Source organism: Zootoca vivipara, chromosome 13, assembly GCF_963506605.1.
Source record: "Zootoca vivipara chromosome 13, rZooViv1.1, whole genome shotgun sequence".
Classification (NCBI taxonomy): domain Eukaryota; kingdom Metazoa; phylum Chordata; class Lepidosauria; order Squamata; family Lacertidae; genus Zootoca; species Zootoca vivipara.
In genome coordinates, this window is record NC_083288.1 from 27,073,006 (window position 1) to 27,090,069 (window position 17,064).

A 17,064-nucleotide genomic window follows, 5' to 3' on the forward strand; every position below is an offset into this window, starting at 1 on the left:
TTAGAATTGGAAAATATATAAAATGCTGTGATATAAAGGTTAGTTTTGAAAGCCAAGGGGTGGGAGGGAGGGAAGTCGACAGGCTCTAAAGAGCCAAAGAAGTAAAGTGGATAATAATGATGTTTAAATGGAAAATTAATAAAAATTATTTAAGAAAAAAGAGCTCCCTGCTTTCTGCAGCATCAAGTGTACGGCAGGTGGGCATGCATCCACCTGCCGTAAGGGATTCAGTAGTGAACAGGAGAACCCATTTCACTTCTAGGCAAAATTCTCCCTCCCCACCAACTTCTCTCTCAGTTACCTTTGGTGCATTACAGAGGTAGCGCATCATTTCTCCAACATATTGGATCACAGTGACGCGGTATCGCCTGCAGTCGTTCCAGAAATGGGAAACAGAAAACTTAGACCTCAAGGCAATTGTGCATCCTGTGTGGGGAGAGGGTGGGGGGAGAAAGAAAGAAAGTGATTCAGCTTTCATTACTTTTTGGACCTGCAAAATTTTGCAAGACAGTTGTGCTGCTTTGGTCCCAGTGTATAGGGTTACCAGACTCGATAGAGGACAGGACTTCTGTGCCTTTAATTGCCCTGCTCTCTTTTGAGTCTGGAAACGTTAAAGAGAAACCAGCAGACCCTTTGTTTAATTTCCAAGCAAAGGGTCTGCTGGTTTCTCTTTAAGGTTTCCAGACTCAAAAGAGAGCAGGGCAATTAAAGGCACAGAAGTCCTGTCCTCTATTGAGTCTGGCAACCCTACCAGTGTATGAGTGTCTCTTGTAACTTCCTGCTGAACTCCTGCAACTTTTCATACCACAAATCCAATCCTCTTTTAAAGTGTTATAGGAATTGTAAGGTTATGTTCATAAGGCAAACACATACATAAGTATATAAACCAAGTGCCTGAAATAGTACAGAACAATCCTGAAGCCGTTTTGACTCTCCCAAACTGACCTCAAATATTTCTCTGCGAGGAGGAAGGAAATGGGAAAAGCTTTCCAATTGTCTTTGGACTGTAGGGGCTTACACCTCCCTGTAAATACCGGTACAGTCTGGCAAGGATCTGTTAAGCTGAGCACACTATCAATATGCGTAAGAGATTCAGGAACTACATATTTACCATCTCAAAGGAATGGGCAGGCTACCCAGGAAATGCAATCAGATAAGGCATTATCAGGTATCCTGGCAGACAAGAGAGAAGCAACACACTCAAATTTCTGCTGGGGACCACCTCTTTCTGTGATGTATGTACTGTATGATTTTTTGGGGAGTGGTCTTGAGCTACAAGGTAGGCAATTTCAAATATCTGTACAGTGTAAAAGCTTGCACACCAATGTTCTGGGTTCCTCTCCTCCCTCCCTGCGTGGGGGACCCTGTTGCAACAGTTTAATAAAGATCAGGCTTACTAGCTGCTTTGCTTCTCAATATTCTCTGGTTGGCTTCTGTTGTTTTCTCCTACCAATAGAGAACCTACTTAAAGACTCTATATGGGCTCTTGGATGCCCCATAAAGGGGAAAGGAGCAGTTTTTTCTTATAACAGTAGCCATCCGAGTTGGCTCTTGTGAGAGCAAGTTCTAAAGTTTAATTATGCACTGAGTGATTAAGTGCTTTCTTTTATCTGCCCTGAATCTTCCAACATTCAGCTTTGTTGCGTGTCTACGAGTTCTAGCATTATGAGAGAGGGATAAAAACTTTTCTCTATCCACTTTCTGCATGCCAAGCAGAGCGGTTCATCACTCCTGCAGCAGCTCACTGCATTTCTATGCTGAATGGGGTGCCCATCTGTTACTTGCCTGCATAGAAATTATCACCAATTAGTATCAGGCAAGTGGATTTCACAGAATCACAGGACTGTAGAGCTAAGGGTTCCCGAGGATCATATGATCCATATTCACAGACTGAGGATCTGAGTGCAGGTTCTGACCCCACCCCACCCCCACCCCGCCAAAAAACACAAAACCTTATGCACCCATTCATCCCAGGTCGCTGAAAATCATTCTGTACATACCAACCTCCAGGCACCCTCCTGTCCCAAGAAGAAGGGCAGCTGAGTGGTACATCGGCAGCGGGATGTAGATGATATCCTTAGGAGTGACCCCGCACATGCGAAACATATGGGACACTTTGAGCAGCTTCGACTGGGTGATGATAGCCGCTTTCGGCAGCCCTTGAGGCAGGCAGAAATTAAAAAGAAGGAAGAGGGTTACGTAATGATCTGAAATGACTCCATCAAGCGAGAGACAACAATCTGCAGGGGTCATATCTCTTTCTGTCCTACCCCCCATCCCCCAAATATAACGCTATCCACATAATAGCAAAGGGCAGACACAGGAAAAGAATTCTTTTTCTACCTATAGCTTATTTTGTTGCCTTGTAGAGAGCTAGGAACATGACACACAATGGGCAAAAGCAGGCCTATTTGATTGTTGACTATCAATGGGACTATTACTGCCCCACTCTTTGACAGAGTCTGTTTTATTCCAGGCACAGTGCCGGATTTAGGGTTGTGCAGGTGCTTCCCACACAGAGGGTGCCAATCCCGGGGGGGGGGGGTGGCACACAAAATTGAGACGATCCATAATTGAGAAGATCCATTTGGGGGCGCCAATTTTGGGTTCGCACAGGGCACCATATTATGAGAGATTATCAAAGTCTGATGTGCACTGGCAGAGGAAGAGGGGGGCAGGGGGGAAGCACACTGCCCGCGGCAGCGTGATTCTGGTGGGGTGCCATTGCGGCTGCCCCGCACGCACTGGGAGCCACACCCCCGCAGGAGGTGTGCCACACCCCCAGGACATGCGCCAAGCTCCTGCAGGCGGCACGTCACGCCCCGGCCTGCTCTCCACACCCCACACCCCCGTTCCAGAGTATGAAGCTCCGCCACTGCTGATGTGACCTGATGAGATCTTGCGCTGTCTCAATCCCGAGTCAACATAAATTTGGTCTGGGACCAAAGGAGTGGTTCCACGGGAATAAAGCGCAACATCATTACTGCGGGAGTGCCAGCAGCCCTTCTTCCACAGATGCCCCTAGTCACACTCTCCCCCACCGTCGTGAGATGGATTCATAGCTGCCAAGTCTCCCGTTTTCCCCGGGAAATCCCCGTTTTTCCAGCTGTTCCTAGCTGAAAAAACTGATTTTTTTGTTTTTTCCCGGTTTATTCTGGCGCGGCGGCCATTTTGGAACTGGGCGGAGCATGCTCAGAAGCGACTTTTGGTGCTGCTTTGCCCAGTTCCAAAATGGCTGCAGTGTGACTTCTGGCGCGGTGGCCATTTTGGAACTGGGCAAAGCAGCATCAAAAGTCACTTCTGAGCATGCTCCGCCCAGTTCCAAAATGGCAGCAGCGCTACTTCCGGTCTGCTATTTCCGGCCCGGTCCCTTATTTCTCTGACAGCAACTTGGCAGGTATGGCTGGATTGCATATGCTAAGGCTTTCTAAATTTGCATTGATACAGATGAACGAGTTACAGGGATTTTATGCAGCTCTGTGTGCTCTTTTGTCCTCTATAGATGTTGTGCCAGTGGCCAGCCAACTGGTGATAGTCTCACAGCCACCACGGTCTGACACTTGCATGGAAATGGAGGCTGTGTGGACTGAATCAGAGATACCGTACTGGCCCAAATATAAGCTGGGCCCGAATATAAGCCGCACCTTTAGGGGGGGGGAGAGAAAAAGAAAATACCCAAATATAAGCCTCTCCCTTCAAATTCCGCAGGCACTCACACCCATTCTGTTTTACTGTATGTCTGTTTCAGCAGCGATATCGTAAAAGCCAATTTTTGTAAGGTCGTGAATTTAAGCCGCGCTTTAACTTATATTTGGCTTATATTTGGGCCAATTACGGTATATCTCAAGTTGTTTTACACATGACTGGCAGTGGCTCTCTGAGGTCTCGGGCAAGGTTCTACACTGAGATCCACTTTAGGCTGGATCAAACCAGTGTGCATCCCCTTGACGGTTGAGTTATGGCCCCTCCTGAATGGGCAAACCCCACCCCTCCTCAAAGCGCCCAGGAGGAGGGCAGATGGGGAACAAAATGAGATTTCCAGGCATGACAGCCAGTTCTGCCTCCCCTTGCTCCCTCACCCACCTCTTTGACGTTCTCCTCCTCACCTGTGGTCCCAGAGGTGAAAATATACAGGGATGACGACCCAGGGGTCACTTTGCCTCTGAAGGAAATGGGCACAGGCTCGGCTGAGCTGGACTGGATCTTCCCCAGCAAAGCTTCCACGCCCTCGGTTGGGGAGTCTTCGCTCATGAAGAAAACTCGAACTCCCTCTGTCTTTAGAGTAGGAAGGACATCCTCAATGGCAGCCTTGAAATCTTCAAGAGAGCATGAAAAGAGGTGAGATAGGCCCTTGATTGGAGCGTCTCCACCCCCATCGTTCTGCCCGGACACTGAGGTCCAGTACCGAGGGCCTTCTGGCGGTTCCCTCGTTGCGAGAAGCCAAGTTGCGGGGAACCAGGCAGAGGGCCTTCTCAGTAGTGGCGCCTGCCCTGTGGAACGCCCTCCCATCAGATGTCAAAGAGAAAAACAGCTACCAGATTTTTAGAAGACATCTGAAGGCAGCCCTGTTTAGGGAGGCTTTTAATGTTTAATCTGTAGGCAGCCCTGTTTAGGGAGGCTTTTAATGTTTAAAACATTATTTTATTTCATTTTTCTGTTGGAAGGCGCCCAGAGTGGCTGGGGAAACCCAGCCAGATGGGCGGGGTATAAATAATAAATATTATTATTATCATTATTATTTATTGGCCCTTGGTTTTGGAAATCCCGCTAGACAGTAAGGCAGCCGCCTGCCCAGATTCTGCAATAAAGAATGGTTTCGTTTGCTTATGAATAACCAGAATTGCAGTTGTATACCAGACACGTGGGTGGCGCTGTGGGTTAAATCACAGAGCCTAGGGCTTGCCAATCAGAAGGTCGGAGTTTCGAATCCCCACGATGGGGTGAGCTCCCGTTGTTCGGTCCCAGCTCCTGCCAACCTAGCAGTTCGAAAGCACACAGACAAATAGGTACCACTCCGACGGGAAGGTAAATGGCGTTTCCGTGCGCTGCTCGGGTCCGCCAGAAAGCAGCTTAGTCATGCTGGCCACATGACCCGGAAGCTGTACGCCGGCTCCCTCGGCCAGTAAAGCGAGATGAGCGCCACAACCCCAGAGTCATCCGCGACTGGACCTGGGGTCCCTTTACCTTTACCTTTACCAGACAGTAGCATTTGGGATAGGAGTGTGCATTAGTTTTGGGGCGCGTTCGGTTTAATTTTCATTTGTTGCTATGAGTGATGAAAGGATACTTCAGTATTTTTCAGCAACAGAAAGTACCCATTTGCTGTTGCTCAGATTTAAATGCTTTCATGGGATGGGCCGACTTTTGTTCCCCAGTAGCAGCAGCCTTAGAGGAGATGATGGTGGTGGTGATGATGATGATTTGCAGAATGAACTGGACCACCTTTCCCGATGTTTTGGACTACAACTCCCATCATTCTTGGCCATTCTGGCTGGGTTTAATGGAAGTCCAAGGCTGGGTACACATTACTGCTTACTCCAGCTCCAACACACAATCCCACCATTGGTGTTTGAGGCCCATAGCACATTACATTGGCCACAATCCATTGGTTTCCTGTAGCTTCTTGAGAAATACCCCTGTTTGAGGCAGTTTCCCTCAAACTAACTTCCATCCAATTTGAAAATGGAAGGTGTGGTTAAGCTGAGGTGTGTACATCCAGGCAACTACTGAGCATGTGCAGATGAACTGGAGTTCAGCACAGGGCAATAATTCGGGTAATGAGCCTCAGGTGATAACACCCTCACCCCCTTCTCTGGTGTGTGAACAACAACATACAAAAGCTACGTAAAAATGCACCAGTAGTGATGGAGGGATGATTTTGCTGCATTTCAAACCACTAATGTGTAATAGCCCAAGGCTTCTAGAGGGCACCAGGTTGGGGGAAAGGCTGTCTTGGACACTATATTGCCAGAGGGCACTCCAATTTTTAAACTGGTGGTCCCAGCTGGAATTGTCTTGTGGGGGTCAGCTTTTAATTCTTTTATTACAGGGATGCCCTGGAAAAATGCAACAATTTTGAGAGAAACAGAGCAGCAGCTGTCAGGAGCAGCCCCGGAAATACCTCTGCCACCGAAGCCACAGCAACAAAAATCTACTTAGGTAGTCAGTGAAAGAATTCAATGAACACAAATGCAATAATGAAACCAGTGCACAGCTAACAAATGGATTTCCCCGTTACTTTCCTAGCCACTAAAAGAATACACTTTTTTAAAAAGTGTATTCATTGCGATGAGAGGCAGAGCATTTTAGGTTGTGTGCACATTATATATTTAAAGCACATTCAAAGCACATCCCCCCCCAAGAATTCTGGGAACTGTAGTTTACCTGTCACAGTTACAATTTCCATCAACCCTTAACCAACTACAGTGCCCAGAATTCCCCCTGACAAAATATTGACAGTCTGGAGGTGCCCTTAAAAAAACAATCATGTTTCTCTGTGTGTGTTTTTTTAAAAGGATGCTGTACAAATATATAATTTGTTAACACCTGAGGGAGTGGCGAGGCAAATGTAATATCAGATAAGGAGGAGCGAGGGAAAGAGGAAGAGAAATTCAACTTTCAGCTTCAAAAGGCTGTACATGTGCCATTTGAGAAGTGAAAGCAAGGGGAAATAGGCAGGTCCTCCCTCAAAGAGTTGTTGCCATGAGACCTGGAGACCAACCGCCTGTGTTGTGGGTGGGTGAGATTGGTCAGCCACAAGGTCCTTCCATGTTGGGTTCAATCTGGCCAATGGGGCGCAGTCCAAATGGATTGAGGGACCTATATATACCCATGCACGTGACCCAGAGCTTCCTCTTTCGGTGCGTGCATTTGGAACACCCGCCCACCTCTCCCTACTTCTAGGGCTTTGTTGTGCTTGACCTTGCTATGCCGTCATGTGCCGTCTGTCGTTGGGACAGGGGCACGGCAGGAATTTCCCCCCCACTTGGCTGATTGGCTGGTGCCATTTGGGTTTTGCCCACCGCGTAGCAAATCGTCACAACTTGTAAGGTTGCAGATACGCTCTGGTTCAGGTGATAGGGATGGGGGAACGCTCTCACCATCCCTATGTGCAGGGTATTCCGTTAAAGGAATCCAGGGGCTCAAATGGTTCGGTGAACCCCTGTGAGGGGGTTGTGCCCGTGCCTGAGTCCAGGGGGACATCTGAGTGGCGGACATAGCCTGTTCCCGGCTTTCCGCCTATCCAGGTGTTCACCCTTGGCTGACCTATGCTGGTGCCCCGGATCAGCACTACCTGCAAGGGTGCAAGGAGCTAGTCGAACCAGAGCCTATGCAACCACTCACTTTCTGTAATCAATAAAATTGTGGCCTAAAGGTAAAGGTAAAGGGACCCCTGACCATTAGGTCCAGTCGTGACCGACTCTGGGGTTGCGCGCTCATCTCACATTATTGGCCGAGGGAGCCGGCGTATAGCTACCAGGTCATGTGGCCAGCATGACAAAGCCGCTTCTGGCAAACCAGAGCAGCACATGGAAACGCCGTTTACCTTCCCGCTGTAGCGGTTCCTAAAAAAACAAACCAAAATTTGAGTCATGTGTGCATTTATTTAGGTGGGAGGTCTCTGGGTCTGAACACTCAAAGCAGTGCTTAGGGCACAGCAGAAAAACCTGCACCCAACCCTGTTGAAAATATGCATTATTTATTTCTTAAATTTGTATCCTGCATTTCTATCCAACAGATGTGCAAGGCTGTTCCTGTTTTCAGGCCTGCCTATGATTGTGTAACCTTTGGCGCAGTTTTTGGCACATACACATTCAGAATATTTGAGGTTACAGCATGGCCCCCGGTCAAACTGGTTTTGCAGATGTTCCTAGGAAAAAGGGGAACTGCCCCACAGAACTGTGGCTGCACTTGCCAGTGTAAATGCCTGCTTATTGGATAATGCCTAGGATACTCAACACAGATTCTCCACCACCTCTCTCCCTCCCAGCTGTTTGCAAAACAGAAAGATTAAGTGCCTGAAAAGATGGGAGGAAGGGGTGCTTATTCATATATCTCTGCACAACCATGAATTTTGCCCGTAAAAATAAAAAGACTGATGAATGAAATAGCCGAGACCAGAAACAGCTTATATTATGGTAGAGTTAATTTCCATCTCAGGGGAGCAGCTGCATTTAGGAACTTGGGCTCTCTTGCACAAATTCAAAGACGTGAGTTCGTAAGAATATAAGAAGAGTCCTTGTTCTAGCTCCTGCTGAGAGCACAATGACAGAGACTCCTGAGAGGAAGGAAGGGCTCTTTATTGACGCCAAGAAGACTTACAAGCTCAGCAACAGGGAATGAGTCACAGCGGTTGCTACGCTCAGGCTAGATGACAACAAAAGCGAGGCTAGCCAGGCTGGTAGCAAGGTCCAAGAGTCCAAGATCAGGGCTCAGAGTTCAGAAAAGCTATCCCAACGGATTGAGATGCCACCTGCCAAGCCTTTAAAGACAAGGCCAATAACACATAGTTGTGAGAGTCTCGGGCTGAACCCTCTCCTTTGGATCCTGGCTCCTCGACCCCAGCAGTGGGCTGGCACCTTCAATGGATTCCATTGCTGTGCTCTTCTCCCTGGGAGGGAAGAGGGGAGATGGGGTTCTGCATCTGCAACTAGGGCAGCCACCTCCAAGAGAGAAGTACAGTGGTACCTTGGTTTAAGAACAGCTTGGTTTATGAACAACTTGGATTAAGAACGCTGCAAACCCGGAAGTAGGTGTTTTGGTTTGTGAACTTTGCCTTGGATTAAGAACGTGTTCCGTTTCCTGTTGAGGAACATGTTCCATTTGTAAATTGAGTCCCCCGCTGCTATGGGAAAGCACACCTTGGTTTAAGAACGCTTTGGTTTAAGAACAGACTTCCAGAATGGATTAAATTCATAAACCAAGGTACCACTGTACCATCCTCTGTTCCCAGATCTCAGCCCCACCTAGGGTTGCCATATTCCCAAAAGTGAAAATCCAGACAAAGTTGTTGAGCTTTTTTGTTTGTTTGACGACTCCTCTAAAAAATTAACTTTTGGGGCTTTGGGGGGAAATCTGGACGTATGGCAGCCCTAACCCCACCTCCATGTCTCCCTCCTATTCCCCTTCCTGGGCCATCTCAGCCTTCCTGTCTAGTGACAGCAATGGAGAGCCAATTGACAATCTCAGTCCGAGGTCTCGCCGTTGGGCACACCTCCAGGAAGGTTGTAAATGTAGAAGCAGACTTAATCATTACTGGCATGGATCTTGCTGGAAGCGAAATAGGGAGGAGGAACCTGATTAGATCAGGACATCTTTAGTGTGTGATGGATGTGTGCGAGAGCAGCTCTGTGAATATGCTTGTGAATAAAGCTTAATTGAACTGATAACCAAATTCCCATGCTTGTTGGACTGTTGGCTGCTAACGATCATTATATCCTGAGCCTGCCAATGCCTCAGAACTCATGGGATTTTATTTTTATTTTATTTGCTGCTTTCACATCCCACATTTGCTCCAAAGAGTTCCAGGTGGTGTTCGGGTTTCTTCCCCCTTCCTCATTTAATCCGCCAAGCAACCCCGTAAGGTAGGTCAGGCTGAGAGGCAGTCACTGGCTCAAGGTCGCTCTGTGAGCTTCATGGAGGAGTGGGACTTGAACTCTGGTTTCCCAGGCCCTAGTCAGGCACTCTAACCACTACACCACACTGGCTGTCCTATTGGATCAGGCCAATGGCCAATTTGGCCCAGTGTCCTGTTCTCTCGGTGGCCAGCTCACTTGTGATTCCTAGCAGAAGCCGACTGCCTCCGACAGTAAGAGGGAGAACATAGGTATCATGACTAGGAGTCCCTGAAAACAGAGGGAACCAGCTACCTCTCCCCCCCCCACGCACTCTCCCTCACTCCCTGTCTCCCCTGACCTTGTTATCAAGCTATTGATGTTGAATCAGGATTAGTGTGCTGGTCTAAAGGGGGAGAGTCTCTTCCTCTCTGCTTCAGAGAAAGGATTGTTTGTACACAGAGTGTTTACTTTGGCTCTGGTGCCATGGATTAAAATCTCACCTGGTCCAGATTCATTGACCTGGGGAAAGTCAGACACTCTTCACATACAGGCATCATTTGTAAGATACCATCTTATTCCAGAAAAAAAAGAGTGTGATACCCTATCATTAGGACTTTCTTCCCAGAAAAGAAGATCAAACACTGTTTATGTATGCAACAACCGCGGCTAGGACTTTGTTAGCCCAAAAATGGAAATTACAGGAATTACCTACAATTGTGGAGTGGCAGACAAAAATGATGGACTATGCTGAACTTGCTAGATTGACATGCAAGATTCGTGACCAGGGGGAGACAAGGTTTCAAAAGGACTGGAGTAAATATGTGGACTATATGGAGAAAAACTGTAGATCGTTAAAAACTCTCGCAGGATTAAAATAAACCTTACGAATTGACCAATATGTCAAAAAAGGAACTGCAAAAAAGGGAATTAACAAGAAACCCGCTTGAAGGGAGGGGGGGAAGTCATAGCTCGGCGGAGCAAGGTAAAAGATGTGAATATAAGATTTTGTATAAAAGATTGGTTTTGTTAATTTGTTGAATTTGGAAAATTGGAATAAAATGTATTTTTTTTAAAAAAGGACAGGCAGGTCGTTGTTGTCTTATCAAATGAAGACCTTCCTCTTTCTAGAAGCCTTCCAAATTATCCCAGCCTGCATCCGTATTGGATCGTATTGGTTCCCTCCCCACCCCACCCCACCCCATGAAATTGTTCTTTAAAGTTTGTACTGTTTTTAGATATGGAATGTTTTGTAATTTATTTATTTATTAACCTTCCTTTTTTATTTGTTGCATAATGGCATATTTTATTATAACCCGCTTTGGCGCTTTGTGGGGAAAGGCAGGTGAGAAATCAAATCAATCCATAATAACACTAACACACCTTGCCAAGTTGTTGTTGCAAAGGGGCAATTGAGGTGAGAACAGCAAAGCACGCCCAACTTTGCCTGACCAGTTTACACTGATGTCATCACAGAAACCACTGGAGTCAATAATATACCTCCCGCTGGAGATTCATTCGTTCTCTCTTCCTTTCCTTTGCCTCAAACATCAGCAGCTATTGCTGTTATTTTCTTGTTGGAAAACTGCATCACTAAACTACCCTGTTTTGGGAGTTACAGGTAGGTAGCCGTGTCGGTCTGCCATAGTCGAAACAGAATAAAAAAATTCCTTCCAGTAGCACCTTAGAGACCAACTAAGTTTGTCATTGGTGAAGAAGAAAGTGTGCATGCACACGAAAGCTCATACCAATGACAAACTTAGTTGGTCTCTAAGGTGCTACTACTGGAAGGAATTTTTTAATTCTGTTTTGGGAGGTCACACTGAAGTTAGTCCAACAAGGAAAACACACACCCTGCAGACTCAGAGTTGCTTTGTTTTCTTTTAGGGCTAAAGCAACTGAAATAATGACTACTTACTCAAGGAATGCTTTCTCTAGCTCTTTTCCCTTTGCACTCTACTTAACTTCTCTCATACACCCATGCTCAAAGATCGTTACTTCTACTAGCTGAGAAAAATTGATTTCTTTTCAACTTGAAAGATTTATTATCCCATACCCTCCAACATTTCTCTGATGAAAATAGGGACATCCTATTCCATATACTCCAACATTTCTCTGACGAAAATAGGGACGTCATAAGGGAAAGCGGGATATTCCAGGATCAAATCAGAAACCGGGATGGCTTTTGTAAATCCGGGACTGTCCCTGGAAAATAGGGACACTTGGACATTCTGTTATCCATGTGCCAAAATGCCAAACAACAGTGCTTCAAGGAGGAAGAAAATGGCTTTTAAAGTAAGGCTTTTCCTTTGAAAAAAAGAAAAAGTGAATGGAAGCTATGACACAGTCAGAGAAAGGTAAAGCCTGTCTCCTCATTAATGTCATGGCATCTGCATGACATCATTGTCTCAGATCTTCCCTCCTTTGAATGTAGTTGTTGTTTTCCCCCTTGGAAAGTCTGAAACTGCTCAGGTACAGACGAGCTCAGACAACACAGAGATGGTGCTATTTTGTCAGGGGTGGGAAAAGACATGTCAAACCTCTTTTAAAAGAGAGGGGTGGGGTGGGGGTGGGGGTGGGGGAGAAACAGTTCAAGAGAATTGCCCAAGATTCTTTCCATTGTGACTATATGGCCTGACAAGTGTAGCACAAACAGGATTTTAGTTGCGCCCCCCCCCCCCGGGTGTAAATGCACATCCTAACTCACCTGGAGTTGTCAGTAGCACTTTGGCCTTGCAGGAGCTGAGGGCATGCAAGAGAGACTTGGCTCGGATGTTATGGTTGATACACGCCATGACACTGCCAATCTTCTCCAGTCCCATCCAGACCCAGAGATAGGCAGGGACGTTCTTTAGGAAAACAGCCACCGTTTCCCCTTCCTTCAGCCCTACGTGGTCCCGGAGCACTCTGGCCAGCTGACTGCTGCGCCTGTCGATATCTCGGTAGGAATAGGTTTCATCTCCAAAGAGGACCAAGGGCTTCTCTGGGTGCTTCTGGACTTTGGCCAAGAAGAAGTCCAGTAAGGTGATGGGAGGTCTGCGGCTGAGACACCTGTGGCATTTGTATCCTGTGTGAAGGACGCGAAAGAAGAAAACGAAGTCCAGCCAAAGGTAAGGGAAGAAAACATTCCCCAGGAGGAGCAGAAGGATCAGGAGCCCTATCACAACTGTGTAGAGGTCCAGCATGGCTGGGATCTCACCTCAGAAGACCCAGGGCCCTGCAAGTCGCAGACACACACACACTACCTCTTGCAGCCTCCGTCTGAGCGTCTGAGCCGTGCTGAATGGAAGGCAAAAGGGTATTGAGCAACAGTGAATGAGACGAGGTTTCCAACCCTCCCCTCCCATCTGTCCCTGCAGGCTGATTCGAGGAAGCCCTTGGCTCTCAGACAGAAAACTTTAACTTACACAAGATACTAGCTCTGAGAGCCCCCACCCTTTGCCGCCTCCCTCCCCTACCATATCTGCAACACTGGCATTCGCTTGCAGCTGGAGGCAGGTCCCAAGCACAGTTCTGAGTTTGCCTAGTACCGGTAAGTTCACCCAGTCCACTCTCAGAGAGGCAAAGTTCACATCTCAAAAGCGCTGGAGGATATTGGCAATTGCCTGAACTGCTTTCTTCTTCTTCTTCTTCTTCTTCTTCTTCTTCTTCTTCTTCTTCTTCTTCTTCTTCTTCTTCTTCTTCTTCTTCTTCTTCTTCTTCTTCTTCTTCTTCTTCTTCTTCTTCTTCTTCTTCTTGAAAAGGCCTTGCATAATAGATGATTTCCGCTGTCCCCCAAAGCAGCCTTGCTGAGGAGAAAGGGAACAGGAATAGAAGGAAGCTCTTTGGAAGCTTGGCAGCTCCACGCCTAGAGGAGTTCAGATTCAGCAGGGCATGAGCAAGTTGTGTGTCCACCTCTCTGCATTTCTGTGCAGATGAACAAACATGATATTACAACTCGAGGTGCAAACAGGCCCATTCCACTTCTCCTTTCTGCCGTTTTGCTGAGATGTTCTAAAATTTTCACAGGGCTAAACAGAGCCTGTGGGTCCTTCCACGTGCTCCTGTTTTTGAGAATTCACCGTGATTTTTTTGTGCAAGGTGGCAGCAGCAGTCCTCTCCAACCTCCGCCGCCAGAAGCAGTCCCTGCAACGGCAACTCCTAGGGGCCGAGGGGTCTTTGGACCCCTCCAATAAAATATTTGAGCCCCCCCCCCAATTTGATGGACATTGCCATTCAAATAGTATGTGTGCACCATGGCATGTGAGTGACTATGTGGGTGGGGTTTGCCTGCCCCCCCAATATTTTATTCAAGTTGGCACCCCTGGCTGAGGCAGGGAGAGACCGGAGGGCAGTGCAACCGCCAAACTGAGAAGGCGCACTGCTACCGCCACCAGCAGTGGCAGCGCCACCAGCAATGTGCCTCCTGGGCTCTGTGAACCCTCCGTGTGGGCTCAGTGCCCAGTCCTCCGGGGGGGGGGGTGAGACAACACTTGCCCTGCCCTGGGAGCCAACAACCCATGCTACACCACTACCTTGGGCCAAAAACAATCACAGAACTTTTAAGAGGGGAAAACCTGTAAAGGGGCGGAACTTTCACCCCAAAGTAGATCAATGTGGTCATCAGAGGTCGGGGGGGGGGGGAGAGAAATAGGTGGAAGGGAGGAATGGGAAGCACATGAGCGATTCCCTTGTTATAAGAGTTAAAAGGGGTCCTTCTCTGGGAGGGAGCCTGGACCTCCGGCAGAGCACAATTGAAAGCCCTTGCCGGCTAGTAAAATGACAGAGACCAGACCAGAATTCTAGTGAAAAGCAAGGCGGCTAGTTAAGCCTGATCTTTATCAGCATGATCTTTATTAAAAGCTGTTGCAACAGGGTGCTCTCCACACACACACAGGAGGGGGGGGAGAGAGACCCAGAACAATGGTGTGCAAGCTCTTATATAGAAATTTTTAATTCCCCGCCCTGGAGTCCAAGACCGCCCCCAGAAACATCATAGATACATCACAGAAGGGATGTAGCCCAAGGCCACCACCCCTCTACAGCAAAAATCCGAGTGTGTTGTTTTTATCCTGCCTGGCAAGTTACCTGTTAATGGTCATTTGACTGGATTACCTGGGGAGCCTGGCCAGTCTTTTGTAATGATAAATACTTACCCGGTAGTTCCTGAGCCAGGTCACAGGCTCACACCCTGTTCATATCTTGAATGTGCCCTTAAGACAAGATTTGTGAGGAAAGAGACAATGGGGAGGTTTCCCACTTTGACCTTGCAGAGAAATATTTGAGGTCAATTTGTTCAGGACTTTTTTTCTGTGTAGTTTCAGACATGTGGTTTATATATACAGTTATGAACATTTATGATCTTAAAATTCTTATAACACCCTGGGACCAGCAACAATCTGCATTTCAACACACTGCTGCATGTCCCACTTATACAGATTTTTATCCTCAGGAGATGCTGTATATCTGACTGGTCCACTGATTCTACACCATAGCTGCCAAGTTTTCCCTTTTCTCGCGAGGAAGCCTATTCAGCATAAGGGAAAATCCCTTTTAAAAAGGGATAACTTGGCAGCTATGTTCTACACTCTGACTAGTCTTATAAAAGGGAGCTGCAACAAAAAAGAATTTAGATTTGTTGTAGGCTTGTTTTCTGGAAAAGGTGGGGTTTTTTTTGTTTGCAATTTAACCTTCAACATATTCAAAAGTGGGCCCCTAGATCTCAATGTGAACATTGTCCCCCTCTTCAAAATATCTACACACATACATACAACTGAATACCAAAATGGCACCCTTGATACCAAACTGTTGGTCGCTTGGACCTGCAGTCCAATCTTTGCTCTCTCATAAACTGTGTGAGTGACCTTACAGAAGTCTCCGTTTGAAAGACATCCCTATTTGAAAGGCATGACAGATGCTTGCTGCTAGGGGAGCTTCCAGTTGACCTGTTTACTGAGCATTCATCCTGATTTGTTTGTGGGGAGGTTAGCCGAAAGTTGCATTCAAATAAGTGTTGCATGTCAAGACCGTTAAACCTTCCCCTTAAATTAATTCAGACAAGACTCAAATTTTGGTTTGGTTTTTGGCAGAATTTAGGCCACAACATTATTGATTACAGCAAATGAGTGGTTGCATAGGCTCTGGTTCGACTAGCTCCCTGCACCCTTGCAGGTAGTGCTGACCCAGGGCACCAGCATAGGTCAGCCTAGGGTGAACACCTGGATAGGCGGAAAGCCGGGGACATGCTATGTCCACCACCCAGATGTCCCCCTGGACTCAGGCACAGGCACAACCCCCTCACAGGGTTGACCAAACCACAGAGTCCCTGGATTCCTTTAACGGAATACCCTTCACATAGAGATAGTGAGAGCACTCCCCCATCCCTATCACCTGAACCAGAGCCTATCCCAACCTTACAAGTTGTGACGATTTGGTACGCGGCGGGTGAAACCCAAATGGCACCAGCCAATCAGCCTAGTGGGGGAAATTCCTGCCGTGCCCCTGTCCAACGACAGACAACACTTGATGGCATAGCAAGGGTCAAGCACAAGACCCTAAAAGTAGGGAGAGGTGGGCGGGTGTTCCGATGCACAGACCAAAGAGGAAGCTCTGGGTCACGCGCATGGGTATCCTATATAATAAAGTGCAAGTGTCTCTGCATCCAGATTCCCTGTGTCCCTGTGTCCGTGCTACTGCGCATGTGCCCACGGACACAGGGATTTGATGCAGAGACTGCACGCACACACACACGCTCTCTCCCCACCCGCCCACCTACCGTTTCCCTGCGGCTGCCAACCGCTGCTCCCAGCCGGACTAAGCGTTGGCGGCAGCAGGGGGGGAGAGCGCGCGTGTGTGCGTCCAGCAAGGACAGGTCCCGGGATTCGGAGAAGCGCTGTCTCCTTCCTATCGGTGGCTGGGGGAGAGGAAGGAAGGAGGAGAAAGGGCTGCTTCTCTGAACCCCGGGATGTCTCCTTCCTGTCAGCGGCTGGGGGAGAGGAAGGAAGGAGGAGAAAGGGCTGCGCAAGCACTTCTCCGAACCCTGGGATGTTCTAGCACCCGTTTATTCAACGGGCTGAATTACACTAGTACAGTATAAATGTCCTTCCATCCGTTTTGACAGCATCCCATTGGCCTGATTGAACCCAGCATCAAGGGACCTACCAATAGGGTGTTGTAGCTATCCAATCGTACCCACCCACAACACAGGGTTTGGTTGCCAGGTCTCACTCTTTGAGGGAGGACACGATTTATCGCTTATTGACCAGTGTATCTCCGATTACTTTGCTTATCACAAAAGTCCTATCTCTGGGTGAAGTTTGGTTTGTTGAGCAAGCACTTCCAATGAACTGCAGTTGTGCAACCTGAATTTCCTGATATGCAGTGCTTTTTTCCTGGGGGTTATGCATACCCCTAAACATTTTGTGAATCTAAGTTTGGCCTCATGGAGGGGCAGTATTTCAATATGAGTAGGAAAATGAGAGTACCCCTAAACATTTTTTTATATAGAAAGAAAGCACTGTTGATATGTGAC

At 47.5% G+C, this 17,064-nt stretch overlaps 1 protein-coding gene across 1 annotated transcript in view; it reads right to left on the bottom strand.

Annotated features, from left to right (window-relative positions):
• Positions 1 to 12,984, bottom strand: part of LOC118094140 (long-chain fatty acid transport protein 2) — a 34,003-nt gene extending 21,019 nt beyond the window's left edge. The window contains exons 1-4 of the mRNA XM_035134180.2: positions 12,262 to 12,984; positions 4,107 to 4,316; positions 2,001 to 2,159; positions 302 to 426 (exon numbers count right to left, since the gene is read on the bottom strand). Coding sequence (XP_034990071.2) covers positions 302 to 426; positions 2,001 to 2,159; positions 4,107 to 4,316; positions 12,262 to 12,739 — 972 coding nt within the window. The 5' untranslated portion in view covers positions 12,740 to 12,984. The remainder of the gene's footprint in view (positions 1 to 301; positions 427 to 2,000; positions 2,160 to 4,106; positions 4,317 to 12,261) is intronic.
• Positions 12,985 to 17,064: the final 4,080 nt, after the last annotated feature.